The sequence below is a fragment of the Pteropus vampyrus genome, unplaced genomic scaffold (assembly GCF_000151845.1).
Source record: "Pteropus vampyrus isolate Shadow unplaced genomic scaffold, Pvam_2.0 Scaffold82, whole genome shotgun sequence".
NCBI classification, from domain to species: Eukaryota; Metazoa; Chordata; class Mammalia; order Chiroptera; family Pteropodidae; genus Pteropus; species Pteropus vampyrus.
The window spans coordinates 2,741,907-2,767,134 of NW_011888863.1; the positions used below are offsets into that span (position 1 = coordinate 2,741,907).

At 35.2% G+C, this 25,228-nt stretch overlaps 1 protein-coding gene across 1 annotated transcript in view; it reads right to left on the minus strand.

Moving 5' to 3' along the window:
* Positions 1-25,228, minus strand: part of ITPR2 (inositol 1,4,5-trisphosphate receptor type 2) — a 437,650-nt gene that overhangs the window by 256,658 nt on the left and 155,764 nt on the right. Inside the window, exons 19-23 of the mRNA XM_011363170.2 lie at positions 12,817-13,010; positions 9,227-9,356; positions 7,135-7,192; positions 5,535-5,700; positions 4,300-4,473 (exon numbers count right to left, since the gene is read on the minus strand). Coding sequence (XP_011361472.1) covers positions 4,300-4,473; positions 5,535-5,700; positions 7,135-7,192; positions 9,227-9,356; positions 12,817-13,010 — 722 coding nt within the window. The remainder of the gene's footprint in view (positions 1-4,299; positions 4,474-5,534; positions 5,701-7,134; positions 7,193-9,226; positions 9,357-12,816; positions 13,011-25,228) is intronic.

Genomic DNA, 25,228 nt, shown 5'->3' on the forward strand with positions numbered 1-25,228 from the left:
TGGTAGAAGCTCTACTCGTGATTTATATTATTAAAATTAGCAGATTAAGATTAAACACAAATACTATAATATTGATAGATGCGTAAAGTATATTTAATTAAAGTCAATAACGATTCATGGTAAAAAAAAGTAATAATAATAAACTAGCAAACTAGGAATAGCCAGGAATTCCTTCAAATGATAAAAAGTATCTACCAAAAAAAATGTAAAATAAACATTATGTTCCATAATAAAATATTAAGATTATTCTCTTTAAAATCAGAACCAAGACAAAGATGCCCATTCTGACCACTTCTTTTCAACATTGTATTGAAAAATCTTACCAGTACAATAAAGCTAGAAAAAAATAATAGACGAAAAGATTGTGTTCAAGTTTGAACTTACAGCATCACCATGACTTGAAATCAAAAATATCTTTAACCTTAGTAGTAGGTAAACACGAATTAATAGGGCCTAAATACCTACCTATACAGAATTTAGCTTAATCTGAACAGGAAGAAGAAGTGAAATGGCCAATAAACATATGAAAGCATGCTCAACCTCATAAGTAATTCAGCAAAATAAAAAATCGCAACATAGATAATATGTTAAACACACTCAATTATCAAAATGGAAAAATGAGAAAACCACCAGTCATGAGTTGGGGAGTTATGGAAACTCATGTACTGCAGGAGGAAGTGTCTCTGGGTCTTTAGAAAACAATTGGCATTATTCGGTAAAAGTGAACATTCTAGATGTTTTAGACCTAAATATATATCTTGAAGAGTCTCTTAAACATGTACCTCAGGTAACATACAAAAGTTTTTATAGCAGCAATGCTTTTAGTGGCAAATTTTCTTTTAAAACACTAAAACTCTAAAGAACCAAAATGTCCATCAACAGTTACCTGGACAATATGCAAATAAAATGTAATAACATATATTAGAGAAAATGAATGAATTACAGCTATACATCAACAAGGCTGAAGGATAAAAGCATACCCAAACAGACTAAATGAAATCATTTTCCATATATTTCATCTGTTTTGGAAATACAGACCCATGTGGCAAAATCATTTTTAAAAAGCAAGGGCATTGTTAACATAAATTAATGATAGTGGTTTCCTCTGGGATATAGGGAGGAACTATAGAGACTTCTAAATGATAATATTCGATTTCTTAAGCTATACATTAATTCCAACAGAATGTGCTACCTCGAGAGCTACTGAAATTCCCATCACAGAAGTGTGTTTTGTTTTAAGAAATATCTCACTTGGATGAGCTATTTAAAATGAAAACAAATACCACATAGGAATTGGACTTAATACCCCTATAAGTATCTTTTAACTGTAAGATTTCATAATTCCATATCCACCATAGTAAACAGCACAATACATTGCACATAAAAACTGATAACAATTATAACAAGCATTCATTGACTGCTGACTTTGGCAGGCACTGTTGGTTGCTAACCAACAACACCTTTTCCTCATTCTTTCTCGCTAGCAGATTCCAATTTTATTGCGCCATCTATCCTTTCCCCATGTAACACAAGGGAGGGTATCCCAGCTTGAAGGAGCTTTAGTTTAAACTAATCTTATAGTCCATTGGTTTAGAGGTAAACATGTGGCCCTGCTTTGGCTAAGGAGACAAGAGATAGAATCTACTGAGGGACACCTGGAAATAGTGTCCTTGCTGCTAAGCAGGCAACCCAGAAATGCATAGATATTCTTTCTTGGTGGTGTTGTTATATTTAGTGTTCTGCTGCCATGATGCATTCATGAGACAGATCAGCCTCAGAATTAAGTCTGTTGGTGAATGATGACAGCATTGAGACAATAAATAACTAAAGCTGGAGCCTTACTTCTTGACTTGTTGGTAAATAATAATGTCACCTTATTGTTTCTATTTTCCCACTAAACTCATACTAGGTGATGCACCATGGGCACAGAGTTTGCTCATTAGACCCTCACAGCAACCCTATGGGCCAAGTACCACTGTCATATCCATTGAATAGGCAATAAAAACAAAACTCAGAGAATTAAAATAAGTTTCCCAAAGTCACATATATGGCAAATTCTTGGAAGCCTGACTATGAAATCCATGCTCTTAATATCCTATCAATTTAAGGCCATTTTCCTGTGGCATGAGGGCTGAAAAAAAGAAATCCCAATAGATATTATCCAGTCACATGCTTTTAAAGTATGAGTCAGTGGTGGTGACAGCCACAGTGGTGGCAGCAGCTAAAGCGGCTTCTTGACATCTCAATTGTAGCTATGATTATAACATGTTATATGATTATGTTATATGAAGATGTTATATGATTATGACATCTCAATTGTAGCTATGATTATAACACCAACTTGAAATCAATAATCCAATGGAGGCCTCCAAATTGTACTCTTCGACACTTTCCAAGAATTCAATTCCTTGTATTAAACCACTTCCTGCTTGAAGTACCTAAAATTACTACCACTTCCTGAACTGATAAATCCTGAACTCAACAAATAAATAAATAGATTCCAGCTTCATTGACTTATATTCATCTGAAGTCCCTATAAACATGGTTTTATAACCCACATGTAATACAGGCACTAAGTTTCCATTTTTAAGATATCCCCAATCAGACAACTTCATCTCTTTTCTCATATCAATACAAACTGTTTATTAAACTGCTAAGATGATGCCATGGATATACGTTATGCTAAAGGTTCTTTGTCCACTTTCCCCCAGTGATTGAGAACTTAACCTGTAGACTAGTAACTAACATCCTTCATGGAACATCTCACCTACACTTGTAGGTGGTTTTTTTTGCAAATGTTTACAAAGAGTATAATATATTTTCATAAGCGTTAGACTGTTCTCTATTTTTTTTAAAAAAAAAGAATAAAATGTTCTGAAAGAGGAAGCAACATTAGAATACATAGAATATATAAAATATGTGCAAAATATATATTTGAAAAAGGAAGAGGTATCATAATGTGAAAGCATAATCTATCTCTTAATATCTTTAAATAGTATATCATTAAGTACAATCTTAATTCAAGAGCCTGGAACTTATCATCAAAAAGACCTGAGTTAAAATCTTAGTTGAGTCACTTAGAGCTGCATGACAATAAGGAAATTCTTGGGCTGAGTTTCAGTTGATTCAACTTTGAAAATGTGATCTCTATAACTATCTCCAAAGTTTGTTGTAACACTTAAAAAGAGATGCCATGTATAAAAATGTCTATGAGACTCGGTATATAGGAAGTACTAAATAAATGTTAATTTTTCTTTTGTTTTCTTAAATATGCTATGGAAGAACTCTATTTCAACAACAACAGAGAAGCTAGGCATAAAACAAGTTTCTCTGGAGCAGAAATTCTACATTCTACTAACTTACAAATGAAATCACAGAAAAAGTTCTTAAAAGATTAAATAAAAAATTCTGTGCATATGTGCGATAATTGGTCCTGAGCCAAACAGGAAGTATTAACTCACCAAATGAACTTCTCTTTGGAATTTTTCAGCTTTCTAAATGACTATATTTCCCACTCAGTCATCACCCTTCACTACAAAATATTTTGGGTATTTCAACAAATAGAAAAGTGGGATTGGGTAACCCCCTTTAAATATAGTTTAAATTCCTACAGATTAAAAACAAACAACTAAATAAAACATTAGATAGGCATATAAGAAACTTAATGTATTACCAATTATGACATTGGCTCTGATCTGCTTATCTAAGTATTACTATTAAAATATTGCTTTAAAAAATATAATGATTTCTGGTATTTAGTGAAATGTGAAAACAGCAACTAGACAACACACTGAAAACTAAAAAACTAATAGAGCAAAAGATTTATGACCATTATCTTACTACTCTTTAGATCTTTATTGCCAGTATTTTCATACTGGCCATAAAGCATACTGTCCTTCCATTTAGATATTTTTACATACTGCATAAGGATATTCAATAATGAAAGGAATGATTTACAGGTTGCAATAGCCAAAGTGAATGGTGACAACAAAAATTCATCTCTAGAGATCTAGGTTTAGGACCCATTCCTTTTTTTCTCCATCTCACTCCCTCCTGATTCTTGGATTATAGCATTTAGTGAAAAGAGAAAAGGGGGAAGGAAGACAGATGAGATAAGAAGGGGTAGCAATTGACAAGAATTACCCAAAGTACAAGTTTATGAGTTAACTGATTTGGCAAATGAAAATTTTATGCTCTGTAACTCAGAACAAAACTTTTCTTTATAAACAATCTTGACTATAGGGCATATGATTTATAAACATTGTTTGAATTATTTCAAAATAGATATTGTAAACAAACCTCAATTGGCTCTTCACCACCTTTTACTTGATTTTCACCTATTTCTCCATTCTCATAGCTGCTACTCTTCTCAACCCATAACTCAGATTTTTCTACAGTTAGTCGAAGCTGGTCTAGATCTGCCTTTATTTGCTTGTAGTTATCTACATCTTGATTGGACACCAGCAATTGCACCTGAAAACAAAAGAATTTCAACCCTCAATTTACTTATGAACTTTCTTTATTCCTATTTCATTTATGTCTAAAATCTCAAGTCTTTTAATCCCAAATCTTATTAGACTGTCCGTTGAAATTTAATATTTCTAGAATACACATGGATATTTTAGATGTATATTGACCATGAAAACTTACCTGAAAGTATCTATGAACTGTACCCACTATATTATCATATTTTTTTAAAAATGATACATATTATATAAAAAGAGTGAGAGTCGTAGCAAAGCTTTCAAAGTGCTAAAGAGTAATTTAAAATCAAAGATACCCTAACTCTAATTTCACTGCTAAAGTTAATTTTTCTGAGACTGTATCTGTTTTAAAAGCGATACAAACATAAAAATAAGTAGAAAAAATACTGATACAGTCTAAACCTCATGATATCAACTTTTATTTTATCATCATTTATATGTATCATAGGACATCTACAAATATATGCATAATTATATCTAAATACTCTTATTTCATATTTTAACATATCCTTATAAAACTTCCTAATGAAGATCAATGCTCTATTAAATAAAATGCATATTAGTGAAACACATGTAAGCACTTTTTGGTATTATTCATTAACAGTCTCAATACTGATGTCATTCAAAGATGACAAAGAAAATGATTAGATCTATAATAGTTCCTTCCTTTTGGATGTAAACATTTTTCACTCACAAGACATTTATATTCGTTACTGTGTGTCCTACCCAATTTATCAGTAAATTTGAGGTCAAAATAACAGCAGTGGTAACAAAGTTCCTAATATGGTATTGTCTCCCAGTGCCTTCCTAAATCTTAGTGCCTGTCATTTACATTAAAGATATTAACTGAAAATCACTTGTGGGGAACTCTTTCTAAAATAGATCATGTCTTGGCCTCTGACAAGGCCATATCTATCTTTAAAAATAGAAAGCATCTCCAGGAAAAGCCGCACAATCTCATTAACTCTGCAACCATGAAGTCAGGTTAGATGTTATAAACAATATTTTAGGAGCCTCTGCTACGGAATCTTTGAGGGTACTCTATCTTACCTGTTTAAATGCCTGTAAAACTTCTGCTCTCTGGCTGAAGTGCTTGAACAGAAGCTGCAGGGCTCCTGATAGCAAAGGAGGATAGTCATGCATGATCAGATGAATAAGGACCCGTAAAAACGTCCTGCCTCCTTCATCATCAAGTTGAACTGGATTTTTCTCTTTTCTACAAAACCAAAAATAATTCTAAAATAACTTACATTTACTTAAAATCTACTCATGAGTAGTTAAAATGATGTATACATTCTCAAAGTTATATCAATTTCCCCCCAAGTTAAAAAGTAAAAATGAAGACATTTTTACATTATTTTCTCCCCATGTAACCAATGAAGAAACAAAGCATGAAGAAAAGCTTGTGTCTGTCCATGAAAACAGGAGTGACCAACCACCCCAGTTTTCCCAGGACCGAGAGGGTTCCCAGGATGGGGGACTTTCAGTGTTTGCACTGGGAAAAGTACCAGGCAAACTGGGAGGAATTGGTCACCTACGGTATAGAAAAAAGATAGGACTCTGAATCAATCCAAAAGGGCTTGTTGAGAAGACATACTAGGTTGGATATACACCAAGGACTGGTTTGCCTTAGAGCCTTACAGACCTCTCCACGGCAGGTGGTGAGGGGCGGGGGAAGGACGGTGCACATGCCACCATCACCAGAGCAGCTCTGTGTGTTTCATGTATTGGGAGTCTGAGCAAGAGCACATTGGATTAAAAGTCCATTTATTTTAAGGAAGAGTCATGCATTGCTTTATTTTCTCTTCTCAGAAATAATGAAACACTTGAGTAGGAAAATACAACAAGAAAAACTGGTAAAACAGTATTAAAACAAAGCTAAACCAAATGCTCACTAGAGATAAAAATCCTTTTTGGGTCTTTTGATTCTTCATTCTTGTTTTCTTTCTAACCAAAGAAAATGCAACAAAAGGCTTAGTGTATAAACTTCTTTAGGTTCTCATGACAAATCAATAATAAAAATGAACACTAGAAGTGCAATAATTTGTAGCTTAGGCATTCTACTTTTTCCTACTTTTCTTTTTTGACTACTATTAGTTTCATTGCTGAAAACAAACAAACAAAAAACAACTTAAAAACAATAAATGGCAGGGGGCTCATCATCATAAAGGAGGGCAGTGATGCCAGAGGCATTTCATCTTCTTTAATCATGGATATCTCCAATTGACAGAAAATACCTTTATTTCTCACATATAAAGTTAATGGTGACACTGAAAAAAGTGACATTCTTGCCTCAAATTTCTCAGATTCAGGGAAGCAATGTTTTGCAAGATGCAGCGATATTTTTACCAGGGGAGTTAAAGGGCACTCATGTGCTGTCATTATTTGAGGAAAGAAAAGCAAAGAATTCAGGGAAAAAGTGCAACACGCTGATCTCCTATCTCTTGTCGTTTTTTTCACCTGACCTAAAGAAAAGCTATGCTTTCTCTTCTACAGTAAATTGGCAGCTTCATTTCTGGCAGAAATTATGTTGGCAACAATAAAGGATCTAAAATTAAATAGATACAGGGAGGTGAACAATCACAAAGTATCAATGAAATTCTAAGTAAAATCTTAATCACAAGATAAAGATATATAAATGTTACTATACCTTCCAGCAAACATAGTTTCTGCCTGAGATGCAATTTCATCTATATCAGGAACAATAGCTGCAAAGATAAGTGGTAAAATCTATTCTTTATCTTATCATAATTAGGAATCAAAATGTGTATATTAATATTAGCATACCTAAAAATATTTTGTCTAATTTCTTTTTGCCACAAAAAGTCAAATTAAGAGTTTAAAAAGTGCATAGTTTGACCTTAGATATCAATACTTTAAATTGAATTTTACATTTTTTAAATATACATTTCTATAGTCAAAAATATATTTTAAAAATCAAAAAGCACCATCTACATAGTTGCCTCATCTATGTAAGTGTGCATATATACATGCATGTACTACACACACACACACTTATGTATATAAACATATAATTTAAATGGGCAATGGAAAGATGTTTTTTGGAAGAATTAAAATATACCCATAAAGAATCTCATTACTATATGGTACTTCATGGCCTTTTTACCTAAGTGTACGTCTCAAATTTCATCCCTTCTTCTTGTGGGACATGGTGCCTTAAAATTTTTTATGTGTACCTATCATGATTTCTCATCCATTCCCACTACTAACATTTTACAGATATCTTTCTTAAGATAAGATGTTTAAATAATAAGTAGACAATTTATTTCTCAGCTCTAAAGCATAAAAAGAAAAGAACAAGAAACGAAAAGGGAAAAAAAATTCTCTCCACAAAGTTCTCTCTTACAGATATAACCAATGCAAGAGAACTGGTAAATCAGAGAACTGGTTTTCTGGGGGTGCCCTTAGACTTTCCCGCCCATATTTTACTGACACTTAGAGATCCTATTTCCAGAAGTCTGGCTTCTGAGAGCCAATAATTTTTATGCTACTGTCAATGTGACCGCCAGCAAAACTTTCTGGTTCTGCCATATCATTCCTGGAAATAGCCCTTTGGGGCTCTACACTTCTGGGAAGCATAAAAACAATACTGTTGCAAATGTGCCAGAAGTGACTTCTCACTCAGGCAAGATTATCTCTGTCTGTAGAGACATGTTTCCTTTTGGACGGTATTAATGAGTCAGATAGGGGGACATTTGGTCTAGCATCTATTTTACCTACATACTTAAAATCACTGAATCATTTCTGTCAAATTGATTGACAGAGAAAGAAGAGGAGGGTTCCTGACATCACAGTGGTTGTGGCTAGAGGAAAGTTTCATATCTGTATACAAATCCTATTCACAGAAAAAAAGGAAAAAATCTGTTAACTGACCAAATCTTTAATACAACAGTTTCCTGCCTGCCATGACTAGCCTGATCTATCCAGAACATAGTAATTTAATATTTCTTAGGTTTCATAAGGTACTTTCTGCAATCACAAAATTTTTACTACAACTTTTACGCTCCTTTACAATAATTTTTACACTACTACACTCAGAGATAGGGTGACATCATTCTTACACTTTTTAAATGTGAAAAAAATGAAATATAGTACTAGTTTATAAGCATGCAAAGTAAACCCCCCTCCCCAACACACACAGACACACACACACACACACACACACACACACACAAAGAAAAACCAACACCCACATTCATACCTTTGGGAAATGCTATGTCTTTATTCAAGTATTGGGCAAGCTTCCTACAAAACACCTTTCCTCTTCACATTGCTCTTTCATCCAGGCAAAAAAAAATCCCCTTGGATTTTCACCAGATAGCATAATGCTTAAAAGATTCAGACTCCGGAGTTGGAGAGACTTCAGAGGGAATCCCTGCCCCACTACTTTCATGACCTTTAGCAAGTAACTTAACCCCTTCAACCTTGGTTTTTTTTATCTGTAAAGTGGTACAATAATAAACAGAACCTCCAACTCACAGAATTGTAAAGATTACAAAAGAAACTGTATTCAAAGGACTTAACACCAAATAAGAGCAAATATCCCTCTTGCCATTCTCGACAAGTTATTCAACATTCTGTCTCAGTCTCTTCATGGGATCGGTGGAGATTATTTCCACATTTTTGTCTCATAGAATTACCGTTGTGTTTTAAAGTATGAAAAGTACTTTCAAGTTCTCAAAAAACAAAATACAAAGAGCGAATTGTAACAAAGGAGGTACCTGATGGGAGTAATGTGTCTGGAGAGCCATTTGCAGATGTTTCAGCATTCTCGTTGTTCTCTCCGAATTCCTTCTTATATATGGATAGCATATATGAGATCCGATAATCTAGTCTGACACTAAGGATAAACTACGAGGAACATTAAAAACAACATAATCGTCTTCTATTAACATCGTGTTCAGAAGTACAATTCATTACATGACACCAAGAACAACCTAACTGTCAACATTTATTGGTAAATGCTTAACGCATCAGTTGCATACATGTTCATCAGTTTCAAGACTAAGAAAAATGAAGCGTTTTCATTAATCGATGTCAGTAAAATCCAAAAGCAGTCTTGGAAAGAAGAAAATCTGATTCTCTATGATTACTCTCTGAATATTCCAGGTAGATGTATCCTATGGGTTGGGATGAAGAAGTAATAATGACATAACTTCACTGAGCACGCTGCAGAGCATCCATTGGCTCTGGGAGGAGAACGCTGGAGCTATGATCCTCATTCATGTATAGAAAGTCCAAAATTCCAGCTACAGTAGTGTGGACACCGGCTATACTACAACCAGTGCTGGATCTAGACTACAAGGGCAGCTGAAGTAACAGCATCCTAATACACCATGGCTGTGCCTCGCTGGTGCTTATTTTTCCTTGGGTTTGAGTTGCTGTCTTTGTTGTCCTTCACTGAGTCACTGACAGCAATGAAGTGCTCTGTTCCCTTCTGTGCCTGGCACCATGAAGAATGCAAACACTTGAAGCCCACTGCCCTCAAGAAGCCAGTGATTAAGTTGGGAAAACAAAATATAGAATTGTTAACATAATCAGGAAACTATTATGGGCTAAACCATGTGGTATAGAATACAGTGGCGATCCGAGAAGAAATCCTACAGATTTCTGAGTCAAGAAGGGAAACAATAGAGAAGTGGTTTTACACCAGGTTACCTTCCACCCAGTGGACCTGAGGAAGGCTCTGAGATAACCTTTGGTCCCAGCAAGGTGGTCAGTGCCCTCTACACTTTCACAAGTCTCATTTGGACAGTAAGCAATTGTCACGAAAGCTTTTTACCTCTCACTTTACCTGTCACTGCTGTCATGCTCCTCCCACCCTTCTTCCTCCTGCCCCCGCTTCTCTCATTCAATCTCACATTTCTCTATTCCGACAGCACATGACGGAATGCCTGCAGTTCCCTCTTGCCTTCTCACATTTGTTCGGGGTCCACTTCATATCCTGAATATTCTTCTCCTCCACCCACTAACAACCAGCTTTTGAGCTATCCTCCAAGCTTGAGTTTAAATCCTTTTTTTCATGAAATTTTCTTTGGTTCCCCAGTTCAAATCAATTTTTCTCCTTTTCGCTCACCCAACACATTATTTAGACCTATAGGTCCAAAGATGAATCTCAGTTTCTCCCTCTCCCACCCGCACGCCCCCGCCCCCCACCACCACTCCCCTTCTATCTCTCTCGCTCCTCTGTTAGACCTTTATGCTCCTTATGGACAGTAAGCATGCTCCACGTCAGCTATGTTCAGTTAAGCTCAGCAAACATTTGTTAAGCCAGGTACTGAGGAAGATGATAAGGGTACAAAAAGGGATCCAAGGACATAAGACCTGCTTTTGAAGAGCATATAATCTAGAGGAAAAAACAAACCCCAAAGAGACTCTTTTACTAACATGTAGTGAGCACTGCAACACATATTGTTTGAACTGATTCTAGCTAATAAGGAGATTTTCAAAGCAGAAGACAGATCATGGAAAAAGAGGCCTGAGAAAGGGCCAGTGGATTTGGTAGCTTTGAGCAGAAGGGCGGGAACAGAAGCCAGATTGCAAATGCTTAAAATGAAAGTTTTTTTTTAAACATATGTAAAAAAAAAAAGAAGAAAAAGAAGAAGAAGAAGAAGGAGGAGAACATATGTAAAGAACAAATTAATAAAACACAAATTAATGAAACACTTATTAACTTTTGGTTGAAGTTTAGTACTCATCGAATTGTATTTTATAAATATAACAAAAACAAAAATTGTCATCCTTTAATATATTTAATTGTGAAAAATCAATGGAGAGCAGAAGGAAAGGGGGAAGGGGAAGAATGAAAACAAAGGCAAATAAAGTGTTGACAGAGGGCCAGATATAAATAGAGGGAGAGAATGAGAGAGAAATAAAAAGACTAAAAAAGGAGAGATGAGCAAAGTGATGGAGAAAAAAAGAGGAAGATCCTGAGCAAGGAGGAAGAGTCGGCAGAAAACAAGGGACTTGCATAAGGAATGTAGCTACAAAGAAATTCTTAAAGAGACATTCTAAGAAACACATTCAAGAGCAATACGCAGGACCACAGACACAGACACAGTGAATCAGACCCAGACACAGAGACACATAAAACAGAGTGAGAACAGAGGTTCAACAAGAAATACATCAAGAGCCCAAAAGAGGCAGCAAAAATGAGTCAGCCCTGAACTGCCCTGCCATAGTCTCTCCATCTCATCATTTTTTAGCTGTTAGAGATTGTTTTTTAAATGCTGCTCTTTCTATAAATGTGGGCTAAAAAGAGGTCACGTATTTTAGAGGCTGTCCCATGAGTAGGATGATGTTAAGCTGTGGGTCCACAGGTCGAGGGATCACTGCCTTTCTTGGTTTAAGAACAGGAAGACTAAGTGATTTTTCAAGGTCATGAACACAGTGTTGGGAAGCCTGCCAATATTTCTCAGGATTCAGCCTTTGGAATTCCTGGAGGAACTGTAAAACCTTGTATAATTATAAATCTAATTACTTTAAATAAAAATGTACAGGCCTTTCCTGGACTACTAACCCACTCTGGTAGCTCACTCTATTTTAAATTATGACGAAAAACAGTAAACTGTATCAAGAATCTTAATGCATCCTTGAAAGCTTCAGGCTTCATTCTCCAAATCTGGAATAAACGCTGTACATATAATTTAAGTGTCATAAAACTACCTTTTCAAACTTTTTTTAAAGGTGCAAAGAATTCATAGCTACAATAATGGGAAATTACTCACTAAACCAATGGGCATGAAATAATAATTTACCTCCTTTAAATTCATAGAGCTAGGTATTAGACAAGGTTAATTAATACATATGCATATATGTTATTTCCAGCCTCTTGGAAACAAAAACACAAAGAGAGATAGTCACTTACATAAAATACTAAAACCAATTTAAACCAAGTATTAACATTTTTGTTAATAATAAATAAAATTTTAGTTTCTTGCTCCAATGATAAATTTGGATACATGGAAAGTCAATCATTAGCTTTGCTAGTTCTGGAATCCTTCTTAAATGAAGGTAAAAGTAAATTAGGGCCAAAACTACACAAAATTCATGTTAAAAAGGTTTTGTCAACCTCAAAGCACTTCGCAGTTCTTAGATACCATCATTAATGTATTTAATGAGAATGACCAAATATAACAAATGTTCGTGTCAGCGCAAGATTTCTTACCAGGTTTATCATTAACCTGAAAGAAATAAAAGTAGATCGGTAGCATTTCAGAACATTTACAGTGATTTGGAGCAAAAACTATATGAAATTAAACCAATAGGTAGAACTAATTATTCGTCACTTTGCTTTCTTTATGCAACATACCTGTAAAATCTCAATAATCTTCAGTTTGGTGTCCATCACGGTCACGTCCTCATGCTCAGTGGGGCTCCCTTGCTTGCTGGGGTGGAGGCTGGGCTGAACATCAGGCACACTCACAGGGAAGATAGAGCCTCTACTGAGCACCATCTGGGTCATCATCTCTCCCACCCCATGAATGGTTCTCATGACATTGTTTCCTGGCACGAGAAACATCCCTAGGTCAACACACACAACACCTGGAGAAACAACTATAATATCCAATTAGTCACAACCAGACTGAAAACATGACAGGATAAGTATTAAGGACAGGAAAGAGTAGCATCAACACTGGTCTGGCTCTTTCCTTGCAAATAAAGTTGTGATATTGCAGACACATTTCAAAGTGACAGATTTTAAAAATGAAAGCTTACTTTTCTCAGAAAATGCTGTGACATGATGCATCACGAGTGCACTGTTGGCAGTTCTAAAGACATCCAAATCAGGTCCTTCCGGAACACGGTAAGTCCTACCAACTATCCCACCAGCAGTTTCTACTATTTACAATAACGTGAAAGGAAGGTTATTCATCTCCATCCTCAAAAGAGTTGTGAGGATACAAAGATTACATGAAATCATTTACACGGTGACTAGTGTCCTAATCCTACTCTCAGACTGAGGACTTTTTAATTTTGTTTTCATATTGTTTACAAAAAGAGCTTATGAGAAGGATTGTTTCAACTTCATTTTATGAAAAAGAAAGTCTCTTCTAGGGAAGAAGCATGTATTAGCCAGTATGTTTCACATTCCTTCATCCAATTTGAATAGAAAATTATTAGTCAAAATCCACAAAAGGCAATTATTTTCGAGGTCATTGGAAACAGATTAGTGACAAACATAATCATTTTCAATGAGGGATCACTCCCCTTCTGCATCTTCTTCTGAGTTTGTCCTTAAAAATAATATTGCACACGCACAGTCATTCCTTACACTCTCCACAAGTAGGTAACTATAGGAAAGGATCCGCCTGACACTGCTACAATTTACATTCTCCAACCTGACTGTTTCTCACTTCTAAATTCCTACAACAAGCAATGGGGATTCAAAACAACTGTCTCCTTTCAGAACAGTGGTCTCTGCTTTGTGGGTGTTCATGGAGCTTTGCCTCAAGCAAAGGCCTGAGAATCTGACCAGGAATTTTTCTTTCCCTACGTATCTCAGGGTGCAAACCAAGAGAAAGGGAAATGGAAATAAGATGCCATGAGATAAAACCCCCAGCTCTAAGTGAAGAATATAAACTGCAGGAATACCTACAGGATTGAAAGGCAAACAAATAAAGGAAAATATTCAAAAGATGACTCAAAAGAATCTTGATGGTCAGACCACAATAACCATCAAGCCACTAGTAACCACTAATATTTGTACATTGTGAAAGGTGAAATACCTTTTAAAATTCATTATCTTATCCATATATGAAATTAATATACATAAAAGAAGGTGATGCTCAAATAGCACATTTTTGAGTAGGCAAAGAAGAGCCATTTTTGTCTCAAATGGCATCTTCCAGGCAGAAATTAACTTGGCTTTTCATTCTTAGCGTCTAGGACCTTTTATTACACTGCTGCTTGCATAAGCCAAAAGTGTCAGGGGGCGGGGGAGAGGTGGGCAAGAAAAAAATATGGAAGATAATTTCCAAGTTTGGATAAGGTTGAGACAAAAGATTTGAGACAGCCCTATTTTCTATCAGAATAACCTCGAGGCAGAATGCTTTCTTGTCTGTGGTTCTCCAACAACCATAAAAGCTGAGTATTTCCAAATACCCCCCGCTGATTGCAACATGGACCGCAGGGATGAACATCTGGTTGTTGGCAATGGTTTGGGGTTGTCAATGTTCACCCAATACATCTCCCTGAGTCTTGATTTGAGTAGTATATGTGTTCGCCTCCAAGAGATGCTTTCTCACCACTAACACAGAACAGGCTCCTTTGTTATTCTTACCTCTGATTCACACAGAAATCCTTGGCACCCATAGTGTCTGCATCTTATTTAGATTTGCATGGAAAATAATTATTAAATCCAAACAATTATTAACACCAAAAGTGAGCTCAAATAATTCTTTTCCCCAAATGTAGATCCTGTCACCAAGAAATTAAAATCTAGAGGCCAGGATCATAATAATATGTAACACATGTCGTCAATGAAATAGGAGGGTCCGTTCCAGTTGTACCACATCCTCAGATGCCTGTGGCACGTGGGCACCACAAAACTTTCCTAACATTTCCATGTATGGCCAACTCAGAGATCTCAAATTAAAAGATACTATATTTTCTGGAGTTGCTTGGTGGTGACGAGAAGTGCTTAAATTGTGAACTATTACAGCTTGGAAAACATAAGTCAAGTGCCACATAAATCATAGACATGCAAGGCTCCAATATTCATTTTCTGCACAGAAAAAATTTCTAATTCTAAACTGTTAAGTCGGAGGTGATCAGTCCTCAACAATGAACAAGAAGAAACCTTACTATTTCTCTTCACAACTGTAATTAGTTAATACTACTAAAAAGTTTTTAGTAAAAAGGCTACTTAATATTGTAAAATAAATCTTCCAGACAAATTAAATTCTAGAAATTCAGCTTTTTTATGTCTTTTATATTAATGTAGCAGCCAGAATTTAGATTTATCTCTAAAGTGTATTGAAATGGTTTCGGGAGAAAAATGGGAGTCATCTTTATTAAGTAAACATAAGGATGGAATTCCTTAGAAACAAAGGCAAATGGACTTTTCAGGTTCTGTCAATACATGATTACATAGATATTTTTACTACTCCAAATCCCCTCAAGAGAAAAACCCAAAAATAAGATGGGTATAGTAAATGCATTCTAGGAACGGTGACTAGGAATAGATTGAGAATACATTGCTATGGTTCTTTGATGGTTTCAATGAGCCAAGTTTCCAAATCCAGGACAATAGGAATTCATATAACACTAAAGCCATATTGACCATAATTTAATTTTTCTCTATTGAAAAGTCACTTTACTATTGGTAATCACTACTGAATTTAACAATTGTTAAGAGTTATACGGATTTATAGAAGGTATAAGAGACTTAACAGAATCTTACTTCATTTAAATTTACCTTATATCCATTGGTGTTTTATTTTATTTAAAGTCGACTTTATCTGTTATGTCTTTCGACTAGAAATACTTTTCTTCTATGAACACATAAGAATAAAAGTGATAATTTGAATTTTCCAGTTGTTTAGATTTCAGATAGACAACCTTCTGAGCTTTATGAGAAGTAATAGACATATTTGTTTGAAGAATTCTGTGAATAATTGTTTGTAGCAATTTACTTGTTCTGTTACTACAGCTCAATGTTTTATAATAATAGAAACCAAAAAAAAATGGATAATTTAAAAACCATTCTTATTTCCCTGAAATATATTTTTACAGTTGGATTTGAATAAATGCATCTGCCGCTATAATAATTCATTTGAAACAGAAAGATGTTAAACCATAAAGATATGATGCAGGCACTCTTCCGACTCCCCATCCCGGCTCAGCAGCTCTACTTGCTGGAAAATGCCTACACTCTATAACTCTAGAGCAATTTTCTATTTTGAACATTCTTTAGAGCAGCATTTCCTCCCAGGGGTTAAGGGTCTAGGTTATAAAAGGACTTTTCTGTATGCAAAGAAAACAAAAACATGATCACAAGATAAAAGTCTCAATTAAGCTATAAGGAGAGTAATATGTAACAGGGTATCAACCTGAATTAAATGAAAGATCAAGATTTAACACCCTAAAAAGACAATAGATAAGCAGCACTCCCAGTTCAAAGTTAGATCACAGGATTTTAGAGAGCTAGACATCCTGTCCATGTCAGGTTTTTACTACATGTGCTAGACCTGGAGGGAATCTGCTGCTTCTTTGCCTGGAGCTCTCTTATCCAGATGGTCACTTGGCTTGCTCTCTCAACCCTTTCTGATTTCTGATCCAATGTCACCTCCTCAGACTTCTTCTGGCCACCCTCTCTAACAGAGGGCTGCAATCACTCTGCATCCACGCACCCGCTTTACATTTCAATTGTGGCATTATCATCATCACACACTGTAGTTTATATTTTTGTGTGTGTTTATCAGAGCTTCCTCCCCAAAAAGACCATAAGCTCCATGAAGAGAGTGATTTTACTTGATTTACTATTCTATCTCCAAAACCTGGAATAGTGTCTGGCACGCAGTGGCCGTTCAATTAATGTTTGCTAGATTAATGCACAAATAAAAGAGAAAGATTAGATTAACAAATGAATTGTTAAAAATGAGAATGACTTTTTTTAAGCCTTGTATAAAAAAAATGGATATCATTAAAGGTACTCTGTTTTTCATCTGAGTAACTTTTTGCTTGCTTTCCTTTATACTTTCCTAAATTTTCTAAATTTCTTCAAAAAGCATATATAATTTTATGTTACTTTAAAAATTATTTTTAAAAAATTAAAAAATTAATAAAACATAACAATGAGATAAGGGAAATCAGAGAATCTGCCTTTGTCAAGGGCATATCACATCCCATGTACTTTGCAGAGTAGAGGATTGGGGGAATCCAGCAGAATAGAGGGTTGGGGGAACCCATCCCACCTTACAAAGCCAGAAAGTGGCAGAGCCTCAGATTTAGGTCAACTGATGACAATGTACATCTTTTCCACCCCAACCATGTCGTTTCCATAATAGACCATGACCTTATACATTTCCAAAGATTTTATACTAGAACTCAGAAAACCTACCAGATGCAGAAAGAAAACATTCTAATTAAAATTGTATATTGAAAATGTGGAATTACTATTAATCATATAATAAATCTGTTCATGTTATTCTCAAGTGACCTTATCCGACCACTTATTATTATATAATGGGCCACACATTACATGTGGCATTTTGTTTATATTGCACAATTTAATTTTGAGGACAGCCCTGTTCAGAAAGTACTTATTAAGTAGCCAATGTCCATCTGGCTCTACACGAGAAACACTGGGGTGGAAGGACATAAGAGAAACAGAAGAATTTGCAATATGGCAAGGAAAACATAAAACGTGTCCAGAAAAGAAATTAATAACAAATACAAAGCAGATGGGACAGTATGGTATAGCATGGGCAGTATAAAAAATTAAGAAATTGTTTTTGATTGGGAAGATTATCTTAGGATAAGATGAGTGAAAAGCAGCTTCACTGAAGAGATACAATTTTGACCTAAGATTTGAATGGAGTGAAGGATTTAGATGAGAGGAGTATGATCTTTCTCAAATTACTTCATCATCCAATGTTCAGAATCTTAATCCTACTAAAATAAATTTTAATTCCTTTCAAGAATAAACTTATATAATATGCACAAAAGTCATGGAGAATAAAAAGCACCATATAATTATTAGGTATCGTTTCAAAATGAAAAGTGGAGAACATGTGCATGCTTTCACTATACCTCTGAAAAACGATTCTCAATTTCAATATGTTCTATTATAGTAGTCACCACTTTACTAATGAATATGTGGTTCCATCACATAATCATAGCTCAGAACCTCTTACACTATGGCATGACTGACACAAAATATTACCTCTAAAGTCCTTCAGAGATTAATTGGGAAAAGGGGCACAAAGATGCTTTCTGGGGTAATGGAGTGGTTGTAAAGACTACTCAATGGACAAAGTAGATAATGTGACGTCTAATTTTCTTCATTCTAAATAAACATTGGATAACCCATTTACAGATTCCAACTTTCCAAGAGCTTAGGAAATAGAACAAAGCAATACCTATTGAAAAGATGGTACTAAAATATAGTAATGTTATTATCCATCCTTTTCTGAATATCAAGTAGACTGCTTAAAAGAAAATTATTTCCCATCCCACACCCTAAAGAAGTGTTATTCACAAGATGAATTGAAAAAGTAATTTATACAAAACAGTGGTTGAGCTCTACATCTTATTCTGGATTTCATCACTGTCAAATACTGACAAAGTCATTTCAGTATTCCAAACCTTAAAATTTTAACTTGTAAAATTGATCTTTAATTCTTAAGTTAGTAATCCAAGCAATAAATGAATTTACATACTAAATGAATTTTATAATTGAGATGCAATTTAAATACAGTGAAATGTACAGCTCTTTGATGAAAGGTTTGAGCAGTTTTGACAAGGAAGGGCATCCACCCATATAAACCACATGTCATGCAGATAGCAAACATTTCCATTACCCCAGAAAGCATCTTTGTGCCCCTTTTCCCAATTAATCTCTTTTACATCCCTCCTCACCACCAACACCAAAAGCTCTTAGAGGTATATATGTTGAATAATATACAGTTTCATAGATAAAATTTCAATTAAATGATTATAGCCAACAGTACTAGGAAATCAATCATTGCTCTTCTGTTGTTGCCTTGACCAGATAAATACTTTTGTCAGTGATGGGTAAAGTAGTATATTTCTCAAATGAAAAGATAACATAAAACAAGGAAGGACAACTAATAGAGTGAACGACTCCATCAAATCCCAAAACTACTACACTGACAGGTTGAAAACTAATGGGTTAAATACAAAGTAAAATCAAAATATAAAATTACCTGCACTTAGGTTCAAATAAAACCGACTGAGTATATGATGGGGAAAATGTGACATAACAGAGCACAAATTAGAACTCTAGTTGTGTTCAAGTTCAATAGGAATCAATACTATGTCATCATTACCAAAAACACTCCTTTCACATAGGCTGCATTACACAAGTATTCAGAATGAATGAGAAAATAACCATCCTTGCCTCTATGGCTGGTCAAACTAGTGATCAGTGATATTTGAGTCATACAAGGAACTGCAGATGACTACACAGAAAGAAGGAAACATTCAGCTGATACGCTGGCCATTTTCACACCTAGAAAGAACTGACATGCGGAGGTGATGTGAGATGTCAATATGGCTCCAGGGAACGAAACTGAGGCTGCTTGTTGGAAGTTGGAGGGAGGCATATTTCAGATAACCTAACAAAAGAGACCTAATAATTAGAGCTGACAGAAATAAGAAGGATCTGCCTTTTGCATCAATAAAACCTTGGCCACTCCTGTGTTAGAGGAGATCCTAAAAGACAATTTGTAATGGGTGTTATAAAGATCTGAAGTTAATGTATTGTGTAGATGATTTCTACAATCTCTTTATGTGCTAATGTTCTAAAAATCCACATTTGGGTTCCAATAGTACTCCTTATTTTAAATCACTGGTGGGCTCTCTTGACCAGAAATTGAGAGAACTGAGGAACCTATCCCAGTGTAGTAACACCTTGAGGCATCAGATTCTGAAGCTCAAACAATATTTAAATTAGAAGGAAGAATTGTAGTAGAGAGAAGGTAAAGATACATGGTCCTCCTCAGTCATTCTCATTTTTTGTGAGGCCATTTCTATTGATTTTGTTTTATTAATTCAATTTGGTAATGTGAGCAGCTCTTCCTGAGTGCCAAGAACCATTCAAATCACTCCTAGGTAACTCCAGAGGTTTCAGTCACTTTTTAACTTAAAAAATAAAAATAAATTCTACACTAAACTTCACCCACTGTGTGGCTGATACCTTCAGGAAACCAAAGCCGAAAATACTACATGATGATGCCACTGTTTCTGACACATCCCACAGAAACCTAGAATGAGAGTCTTCTGCCTCTACTGAGACAAATTACAAAGTATAACAAAAATAATTTTATGTATTATAACTTTATGTGAGTACACTCTGACTGAGAGAACTATAAGGACGTTATAGAGTCACTTCGTGACTTAATGCTGTGTGTAAATTATGCATGCATCACACCCATTAAGTCCTTCTGAAATTTATTAACTTACACAGATAACAAGAGAATATCTGAACCATATTACTCTGTTAAGATGGTGCATCAGAGATCACTGAAAAGGTTTAACATTAATCACTAAAATTTCTATAATAAAATTGTAGGAACAAAATACCAGGAAGTATTTTAATATGAACTGGCATTTGTCACATTACCTCCAATTCAATGGAAGTTTAGAAAGCCAAAGTAAAACTTCATAAGTAGTAAAAGAAAACTAATGATATATTTGGAATGTCAAGGTCTAGAAAATATTTTTATCATTCAAGTACATATTTATATAAGACATAATTTATATACATTCACCAAATGCATTTCACTCAATAGATATTTTGGAAAGCCGTGTATGTGTGTGTGTGTCTGTGTGTGTGTCTGTGTTTCTGTGTGTCTGTGTGTGTATGTATATAATAGCATATTAGGCATAGTACAAGTCAGCTACAGAACCAGAAATAAAATCTATTTACATAGTTTTTCTCTCCACTTTGTTTCTCTTACTCAATAAATTTAAATCTTTATTAGGTAGCAACTCAAAGAATCATGGAGCCTTTTTTTAAGTCTACTAGGCAAAACAGACTTATAAAAATAACTACAAAAGTAACAAAAAAGAGACAGAAATATATATTTGGAATATTAGGGTCTCCAAATATTTTGGTTCTTCAAATGCCTGCATATTTATATAAGGCATATTATTTACATACACTCATCTAATGATAACTGAGTTATGGGAGCATATATAAGATAAAGAAGTAGCTCATAGAAAGGTATCTAACATAAAATGTTCAATAGTGCTGGGAAAACTGCAAGAAATCGAGCTAGAGACATCTAACTCAAATTATGAAGATCTTTGGGCACCAACTTAAGGAAGTAGTTTATTAGTCTCTGAGAACTGAGAGAATCTAGAGGTAGAGAATGTGATTTGGAAGAATCCTTATGTAGGAATGCGGAGAAAGAGCCAAAAACAGTCAGGGGGACCAGTCAGAAATGTACTTCGGAGAACAAAGCACATCCAGCTTCAAGAGATCTTCAAATACTAAAACCTTTAAGACTTGTGACTAAAACCAGCCAATGACCACTCCTGAAGGGGAAATTCTTGGTTAAAAATTTTTTTTGATCAATCTATAGAATTATTTCAAGTTAAATCAAATATCTTTAGTAAATGCCTACTGTTTTATATAAAAATTTCTTGGGGAAACTTGGAAAGAGAAGAAAACAGTCCCTGTGGATAAGGAAGTCCTCTATGTAGAAAGCAGGACGATAACAGCAGACAGAACATCAACTGTAAGGGCTGCAGGGTGTTTTTCAAGAAGGGGAGAAACACTAAAAGAAAAATCTGAATTCAAAATTTGGTTCAGCAAGCTACAAGCTAGATGGTCTTAGGCAAAGTATTTCATCTCTCTAAGAGCCCTATTTCTTGGGCAAGTGGTGACCATAATATCTCACTTGCTGGAATGGGTAAGGGTTAAAGAAAAACACATGCAAAAGATCTAGAGGTATGCTAGGTGTTGAATATAAATCATAGATACTCTTAGTATAGTAATCCTTTGCCAAATGGCTGATCTGGCGCATGATGGAAACTCAGCATAAAGTAGACATACTACATATTTATTTTCCGCTTATTTTTACCTATGTGTTTGATTTTAAAAAGAAACATGAGCTAGTGTAAATCATGTGCTTGATACCTTCTCGATATATAAGGGGAAAATTAAGCCCAGAAAGCAGGTTGAGGAAAAGTTCTCAGGCACTATTGATAACTAAGAGAAAACCTGAAAGTTACACAGGCACTTTTTCTAAAACTTATAAAAGTGCAAACAGAAAAAAAAAAGTGTAAAGGACATTACACATTAAACCAGAAAGGACTTGGGAGGTGCAGTCATCAAAACACAAAGCTTGTGGGAGAACTAGACTGAGAAGATCAGAATGTCACAGAAATCTTCCTTAATATCTGAAGAAGAGGATTCCAGATAATACTTGCTGCCTAAAGCAGTTTTCTGATGCCAGTTATTCTGGGGCATTTGAACATAGGTAGATTCTAGAAATTTTTTTTTCACATATAGAACTTCATTATGATTTTAAATATTTTCAAGTCTTTTTTATTTTTCTCTCTAATCTCTATTTCTTATGCGATCTTAATCATCCCTTCGTCCAGAATCTCCATGCTGTAGCCATCTCGGTCATCAGAGTGACTGTCATGGTACTGCAGTACTTGTGTTCAGTAACTCTTATTTAACTTAATAATGTCCCCAAAGAGCAAGAGTACTGATGCTGGCAATTTGGGTATGCCAAAGGGAAGCTGTAAAGATACGCAAAAAAAAAAAAAGGTTTTCACTTAATTTCCTTTACGTGAAAAGGTATGTGTATATAGGGAAAAAACATAATATATATAGGGTTTGTTACTATCTATGGCTTCAGGCATCCACCGCAGATCTTGGAACATATCCACAATAAATAAAGCAGGACTATATACACATACATAAAAGGACAAGAGAAAAGCTATCACCACGGATAGAATTGCACACATGAACCTTCCTCTTCTTCATGTCTAAAGTTCCTTTACTGAAAGTACATGATTTGGATAGAAAGAAAGTATAGGCGGAAGGGAAGAGCGTATGGGAAGTAGGCCAGTGTGAGGAACAAGACACAGTGGACATAAGAGAGTTCTGTCTGAAGCAAAGGGACATCACTTAAAAGCAAAGATGAGGGATAATAGGTAGAAGGAGGCCATCTAAAGGAGAATCTTGAGAGGCAAAAAGATGTTGGGAAAAATTAAGTCCAGAAATCAATGAAAGGGATTTTCAAATAAGAATGGTATTGTGTATCCTTCCCCTGCAAGTAAACCTTCCTCACATTTCTGAGCACTATGAACTCTAGTGCAAACTTAGCTGAAAAATTAAAAGGAGATGAAGGAACACTTATGAGAGTCCTTAAAACGAAGCCGCCTTATTCCTTAGGTACTTGCCCTTCGGTTATGGTCATTGTACTAAACCATAGTTCCGTTCTAACCCATCACCCACCTCCATATTTATGCCTCCTCAGAGTCTCACCTAGCATCCAGGTAAGATTTTTCTTTCTTGCTTAATTGTTATTTTTGTGACACACTTGATTTTTTAAGTAAACTAAGGCTTTTGGTTTCAAGGTATTCTAGCTGGTGTCTTTACAAAGAGCAATCACAGCTATTAACCCGGAGACATGCTTCATGGTTATTTGTTAAAAGGAGTTTTTTGGTTTTTTTGCAATACACATTAAATAAAACACCATTCAGTGAGTGAATGAGAATTACATACTAATCTTCGAAGAATCACAGTTTTGAACTAAAAGAGACTGTAAAGATCATACTTAGACTCACCTCCTAATCTTAGAAAGAAAGAAACTATTTTCTGGCAGATATTTTGCCTGCAAATATTTTCTTCCTTTCCCACCCATATAACAATATTAAAAAATGTTTCTGCTCCACCTCCCATCTCAATTTCCCTTCTCCTTTTTAACAGCAATTATGCTGCCAGAAAAAGCATTTCAAGGTGGATCATGTGGAGTCCCTGCCAAGGCAAAAAAAAAAAAAAAAAAAACCAACAACAACAGTTAAAGAAGCAGCTGGTTCTTTGCCAGTAAATGGAGAGTTAGCATGCTCTTACTTTTTTCCCCAAGTCTCTTGGTGCAAAGGGTGCTCCAGGACAGACAAAGATCCAAAGTGCCTCTCACTACCCACCCTCCATATCTCTTCCCTACCCAGGACTGGGCCCACAGGGCTATACATCACCTAGTGCAGCCTGAATCCTTTAAGCACAGAGGATAATTTTAGGCTGTCATGGTTACCTGTATCTTCTTCTATAAGAGCAAAGACACTTCAGTGCCAAACCTGATACCTCAAAAGAAAGGAAATCTTAAAAATAAATGAAATTCTCCATTGGTTATTTTTCTTAGTGATTTCTCACTTTCAATACTATAATATACATGCCAACAAAAGGGATTATCTGGTGAGCAACTGGGAACAGGCCCATATTTCAGGGCTTAACTATGGAAACTCCCAAGAATTTGGAGTTGTAAAAAAGCAAAATGATAGAAGATTAAAAAAAAAAAAAACTATTCAGCTCTCATTTGGTCTTTTGGTAGTTTTTCGCTATATTGCCTTTTCACATGTGGAGAGTTCAAGGGCGGGGAGAAAATTATGAAAAGAAATGATAGTGGTGTCCTATAGACTCTGTATAGGCCTAAATGTTACCCAATGGTTAAGACTTTATTGCTCCACATTAGAGGTTCACATTTGAACCCCAGTTCCATTCAAATACCAAACATATAAGTGGAAGGGTATTGACAGAATAACTAAATAATGAATTAAACCCAAACCGTTTCTAGATTGTGTCAAATTCTGTACTCTGTTCAAATGGAGATGATACTCTCACCAGAGTTAACATGTTCTACTGTTCATCATAGGAATGTTTAAGATTCACATGTGTCCCCAACTATTTAAATGACTCACTAGTAAAACAAAATACATATATCCACCCTGCTGTAAAGAGTGATCCTTGGACTATATATCCTTCTTTATAAAGAGAATAAAAATATATTTTAAATGGA